Here is a 6,498-nt window from a genome sequence, read left to right as displayed (position 1 = left end):
TAGCGTGCTTAATCGAAACTGATTGTAGCGCCTCTACGGTTGCTGCCTTATATACTCTTTGATTTCCTCGTTGCATCTTCTAGGCGCTTCTGTTCTAGAATCTACTTATCTGCTATAATTATAACTACAGATGTACGTGTATAGCTCTCATATGCGCGTGTGTTTGTGAGCGACACTTTCACAATTATAATTGCATACCTCAGATAAGATATCTGCATGTGTTTGTGCGTTGCTTCTCCGCTGCGTGTACATACATATGTGTAGACATAATGATTGATTCGTTTGTGGATGTGCATACAATCACTGCTTAGCATCGGCTTAGAGATGGCAGTACACCTTAGTGTTGCTAATATTCTTCACAATACATATATCGTGTGTTATGTTTTTTTTATACTCAGTTGAGCAGAGCTCACAGAGTGTATTAAGTTTGATTGGATAACGGTTGGTTGTACAGTAGGCCGGGTCGATTTGTGGGGAGGCAAAAAAATCACCCATTGCCGAAGGAACCATACCTCTAAAACGAATTCTGATGTCCCCCCCTTTGGGTCGTAGAGGCAAATTTTGAAAAATCCCACTTTGAAATGCCTAGGTTTTTTTCTTTTTGGAGATTATTTTTCTCTTTAGAAATTTATTTATTCAGAACATATGTAAATGAAAAAATGAATTTAACTTAGTAATAGAAAAGAAATTAAAAAAAATTATTAGAAATTAGCGTTTTTACAACCCACTGTTAAAACCAAGGCATCACTGTGATGCATTTGCATGTCGTAAACATAGTTGTGTGGGTTTTTTATTCAACCGTTTTAAAAAATGAAGGTATCACTGTGACACAATTGCAGATCGTAAAATTGCTTGTGTTGTTTTTTTTAAGCCCCACAAGACACAGCAGGTAGAATTGAAATTGCCCCTACCCAAAAGTTCGACCCAAAGGGGGGACATCAGAATTCGTTTTAGAGGTATGGTTCCTTCGGCAAAGTTTCTTATTTTGATCCCTAGAATACGTTTTTCACAGAGCAATGAGCGATTTTTAAATCGACCCGCCCTATTGTACAGGTATAAAGGAACCGAGATAGATATAGACTTCTATATATCAAAATCATCAGGATCGAAAAAAAATTTGATTGAGCCATGTCCGTCCGTTAGCACGATAACTTGAGTAAATTTTGACGTATCTTGATGAAATTTGGTATGTAGGTTCCTGAGTACTCATCCCAGATTGCTATTTGAAATGAACGATATCGGACTATAACCACGCCCATATTTTCGATATCGAAAATTTCGAAAAACCGAAAAAGTGCGATAATTCATTACCAAAGGCAGATAAAGCGATGAAACTTGGTAGGTGAGTTGAACTTATGACGCAGAATAGAAAATTAGTAAAATTTTGGACAATTTGGACACTCTTAATAGGAGGTAATTTAAAAATTTTGCAAGCTGTAATTTGGCAGTCGTTGAAGATATCATGATGAAATTTGGCAGGAACGTTACTCCTATTACTATATCTACGCTTAATAAAAATTAGCAAAATCGGAGAAGGACCACGCCCACTTTTAAAAAAAAAATTTTTTTTAAGTAAAATTTAAACAAAATAGTTAATATCTTTAAAGTATATAAGTAAATTATGTCAACATTCAACTAGAGTAATGATATGGTGCAAAAAAATACAAAAATAAAAGAAAATTTCAAAATGGGCGTGGCTCCGCCCTTTTTCATTTAATTTGTCTAGGATAAGGCTGAGTAACACAGCACTTCTGTGCTGTGTTATTGTGTTAACACTCAGTGATGTGCGGCACACACACGCACACTTATCGATTAATTTATAACACAGTGGCACACTCGATGGCACACTCGATGGCACAAAGCTGCCTGTTTCTATAGCAGGCATGCTTAACCAACGAAACGATATCATTTCGTTACGATAATCAACGTTAATAAACGAAACGAAGTCATTTCGTTTCGTTTATTAACGTTAAGATCGTCAAATTAACGAAATGATTTCGTTTCGTTTTCTGCCATATCAAAACGAAATCAAATCGTTTATGTTGATTATTAATTTCAAACTATGCTGGCAAAGCTGATTGATGGCGGAGTCATTAAAGGTGAAAGCATTAGCCAAGCTGATTGCAACTTTTCTCATGAATTTTGACAGTACAAACATTTCTCAGAGTATTTTTGACATTACCACCAACGAATTACACAAACAAATTACATAGAGTTTGTGTGTGTATGTGCGCTCGTTGTTGCCACCTTACGGCTTCACCATGGCTATAGCATTGCCAGCACAATTCAAACATAAAGTATCACGTTTTTGTTAACGTTTTTAACGTCAACGAAAGCTTTTCGTTTCGGTTAAAAACGAGATACAATTTATCTTGATAATTTCTTTATCGATAATATTTCGAAGTGTTTCAACGGAAACGGTGGAAATTTTTTGATAAACGATTAGCTTAACGTTAAGGTGCATCCCTGTTCTATAGCATAGAGAATGACACTCAGATCGTAAGTGCACATTCATACATACATAGTCCATTGTGCTTGTGTTTTGCTTGTGTGTTGATTGTACTCATAATCTTGCCTGTGTATTACGTTTAAAAGATGTTGGCACAAAATCATGCCTAAGATGGCAAACGTCGGATGGGTTGCGGCGGGACTTAAATCCATCCGCACTCGATTCACTTTCTTGCTAAAATGCTATCTTTGAATCCGACGGATGTACTGCATTACAATCCGTAAACTGTATTATCAACATAATCAGCTGTGCAATAATTTTAAAACACAAATAAATATTTGTTCAATGTGTAATATGGATTCAATAGCGTTTTATTTAGATTTTGATGAAAACACAAATAAGGATGCAAGACGAACCCGGAAGCAAGTAAGAGATAAAGCTGTTGAGGTACTTCGATTACCTGATGATGTGTAAGTTCACGGAGAATATATATTTAGAACAGTTGACGTTGTCAATTTATGTGTACTCCTTAGATTTGTTAAACAGTTCCGGCTCAATAAGTTAGCCTTTCAATATGTTCTGGATATATTAAAGCGGGAAATGCCTCCCGCTCGCAACTCATGGTCAATACCACCAGAGCTTAAACTAGAATCCTGTCTAAGATTTTTTGCTGAAGGTGGCTATCAAAATGGTACTGGACAAGATTTTAATATTGGCATGGCGCAATCCACAGTTTCCACAGCACTGTCCGACATTCTTAGTATTTTAGAAGCAACACTATGCCCTAGATGGATAAGCCTGACAATGACGGAGACTGAAAAGGTTGAAGCTAAAAGGTATTTTTTTTGGAAAAACAAGAATTCCTGGTATAGTTATGGGTGTAGATGACACTCATTTAAAAATTTTAAAACCTGCTGGGACAAAGCACACCTTTATTATAATAGGAAAGGGTATTACAGTATTAATGTCATGATTGTAAGTTAATTTCCACAAAATAATTTACTACGAAAATAATTTCCTTTCTTAAGATATGTGACCATAAATTGCGAATAAGATATGTGAATAGCAGATATGCAGGTGCTAGCCACGATTCCTTTATTTGGGAAAATAGCGATGTTTCAACATATTTCCAAGCCTTGTACGAAAATGGAGACAGAAGCACCAGATTGTTGGGTATGTATTTAAAAAAAAAAAATTAACCATACATTTGTAATTTTGTTTTACTTAATCTTGCCCTAGGTGACTCTGGATACCCACTTTTACCCTGGAACTGGAGCTAATACACCCCAAAGCCGATTCAATAAAAGTCATAGCTCGGGTCGCAATATTGTTGAACGCACTATAGGTGTCTGGAAGAATTGGTGTCGATGCCTGCTTTCTGCTCGGCAACTTCATTATTCTCCAGAAAAAGTGGCTCAAATTGTAAACGTTGCGGCGGCACTTCATAACATTCGAATCCATTACAATATTTCAGAGGAATATTTAGACGGGGTTTATGAAAACGATGATTATGAAATAGGTGAACCTGTACAACACCAAAGATATACAAATGAAGCATTGCGAATTTGCAATGAAATGTTACAGAACTTTTTGTGAAAGAAAATATGTTTATTTTCTCTAAACATATGTATATATTTGTTAAAATTATTTAAAAAAAACCTTCCTGGCAAATGTTGCACTTTAAAAACTAAAGCTAAAAAAATTTAATTATTCACACAGGTACTTAGTTTCGTTTAGATTTAAATACTCATACTTATATATACATTTAACATATGTATATATTTGTTAAAATTAAATAAAAAAGCCTTCCTGGCAAATGTTGCACTTTAAAAACTAAAGCTAAAAAAAATCACTAATTCAGTCAGATTTGAATACTTATACTTATTTTTTAGGTGTCAGTTGTTTGTTGATCCCTCCTAGCCCAATACTTAAAAGTTATTTTTTTACCCTCAATTTTTCAACAGCATTCGTCTCCATAGCGATATTGTGCCTTTTTGTCTCTTCAAGAAAAGCTTGGAAAATTACATTATTTTTTTTTTCTGGTACCCAGCCTTTCTACCGATCTAGTCAGTCGTTTTATATTGTTACGAATATTAGCAAAACTAAGGAGTGTTGCCATCTCTAAGCCGATGCTAAGCAGTGACGTGAATTCACATCCATAGATCAATCATTATGTATCTACATAAACGAAACAATAATTGCGTCTACACATATGTACCATGTACGTATACGAGCAGCGGAGAGTCAATGCACAAACACATGCATATATCTGAGATACTCCTATAAGTATGCAATGAGAAAAACTATAAAATTGTGCAATTGTAGTTACAGCTGAGAAGTTTGAGAGCTGCTGGACTAGTAGATTCTGGAAGCTCCTAGAAGATGCGAAGGTTGAAATCAAAGAGTATAAAGGCGACAATTGTAGAGGCGCCGGAATTCAGTTTGATTTGAGTTGTCAAGCAGTTTCGACTAAGACATTATCTAGCGGGCAAGAGCAGTATTATTTTGAATAGTAGAGTTTCATTTGAGCTATCAATCAGTTTGGTTATTAAGCAAACTATTTGTTGCACAGTTTGAGTGTTATTGTGAAGTACTTTAAATAAACGCCATTTTGCATTATTACAACAGATTAGTGATTCGAACTTAGCAGAGGCAAATAAGAGGATTTGCAGTAAATTTGTTACAATATCATCTTTAACATTTCTAAAATGCAGTTCTTGCGCACCAACACCTTCGCTAATTTTTGAATATAAGCTCTCCTGCACACCTATTTGCTTTTCTCATAAATCAAATTGCTCTGGTCTCTTTTTTTTGCGTGCATTGCAAATATTTTGCTGATTTTCTACATTTTCATTTCCTAAGAACTCATGGTCCATGGCATCTCGTGAAGTATATATATTGCTACCCTCACGAGTTCTCTTCGATGTAGATGGAGTAATGTCATCAACTGTCAGCTCTAAATTTATTGGAGTGGTATTCTCAGTTATTTTCTTCTGAGGAACTCCAAACTGCTTTGCATTTCTAATGCCACCGACACAGTCATTTAGACCTGCTAAATCAGCAACACCTTCTTCCAAACTAGTTAGCGGTTGTTGCCTATTTTCTCCTCCACAAGTTGCTTGCATATCTCTTTTGTTGTGTGCCAACTTTTTCTTAACTGCATACTTAAAGTCTGACCAAACCTAAAATTAATACGTAATTAAGTATATTTTCAATTAACTATTGTATCATCTACAAACCTTTTTCCATTCTGCAATGGTTTTCGATGGAGGTCCTAGAGAGTTGAGATCATCACGCACGCCTTCCCAAAATTGTTCTACCTCGTTTGTAGCATTTCTTGTAAAATTTTTGGCTATATCGGGATGCTCCTTCATTTTAGATACCAAGCATTTAAACTGGTCCCTGCTGGTTGTGTGGTTCCTAAAAAAAATAGAATTTTTAATATATATTACTCAAAAAAGATATATAAAAATATTTTCCCTTACATTTTATTGCTCTCCATCTTTATTTTAATAAGATCCGCAACACAATGAACTACGGATGAGAAACGAGTAAATTTGTTTGAAACGCGGATCGAATGCGTTATCGGTGATACCATTTATTTAATCGATCCGCGCACTACATTATCGATCCGCACACTGCTTTATCATGCGTTTATTATGATACCGAATACCGTCGGATCGAGTATAACTCCCTCCGCAACCATACGGCGGATACCATGATAGGCATGAATGTATACTCTAAGTTGAAAATGTTCTTTTTAAACAAAAGTTGTGGTTATATAACGTAGATTCCCTAAACATGGGAGTATGAAAGAAGATAAATGTTGCCATGATTTACTTTCAAATGTGGCGTTAGAGGTTAGTAACACAGTACTGTGCTCTGATATTGTGCCAACACTCATATCGACTTTCGATAATCAGTTATAACACAATGTGTTCACACTGCAAAGTGTGCCTGTGCTACTGTGTTAACACTCAAAAAATAGGGTCATTACCCACCACTAGTCTAGGATACTTTTAGTGCCATAAGTCGAACAAAAATTTACC

General features: G+C 35.5%; 1 protein-coding gene across 1 annotated transcript; it reads right to left on the bottom strand.

Moving 5' to 3' along the window:
- Positions 1–5,229: 5,229 nt before the first annotated feature.
- LOC137235505 (uncharacterized) lies at positions 5,230–5,951 on the bottom strand. Its single transcript, XM_067758513.1, has 3 exons — positions 5,935–5,951; positions 5,689–5,869; positions 5,230–5,631 (listed from the first exon to the last, which is right to left on the bottom strand). Exons 1-3 carry the CDS (start codon positions 5,949–5,951, stop codon positions 5,230–5,232), a joined length of 600 nt encoding a protein of 199 aa, XP_067614614.1.
- Positions 5,952–6,498: the final 547 nt, after the last annotated feature.

Source organism: Eurosta solidaginis, chromosome 1 (assembly GCF_040869045.1).
Source record: "Eurosta solidaginis isolate ZX-2024a chromosome 1, ASM4086904v1, whole genome shotgun sequence".
Taxonomy (NCBI): domain Eukaryota; kingdom Metazoa; phylum Arthropoda; class Insecta; order Diptera; family Tephritidae; genus Eurosta; species Eurosta solidaginis.
This window is presented reverse-complemented; position numbering and strand designations above follow the sequence as displayed.

Coding starts and splice junctions, on each gene's coding strand:
- LOC137235505 (XM_067758513.1), bottom strand. Junction 5,632..5,688: donor CCATTGCAGAATGGAAAAAG/GTTTGTAGATGA, acceptor TATTAATTTTAG/GTTTGGTCAGACTTTAAGTA.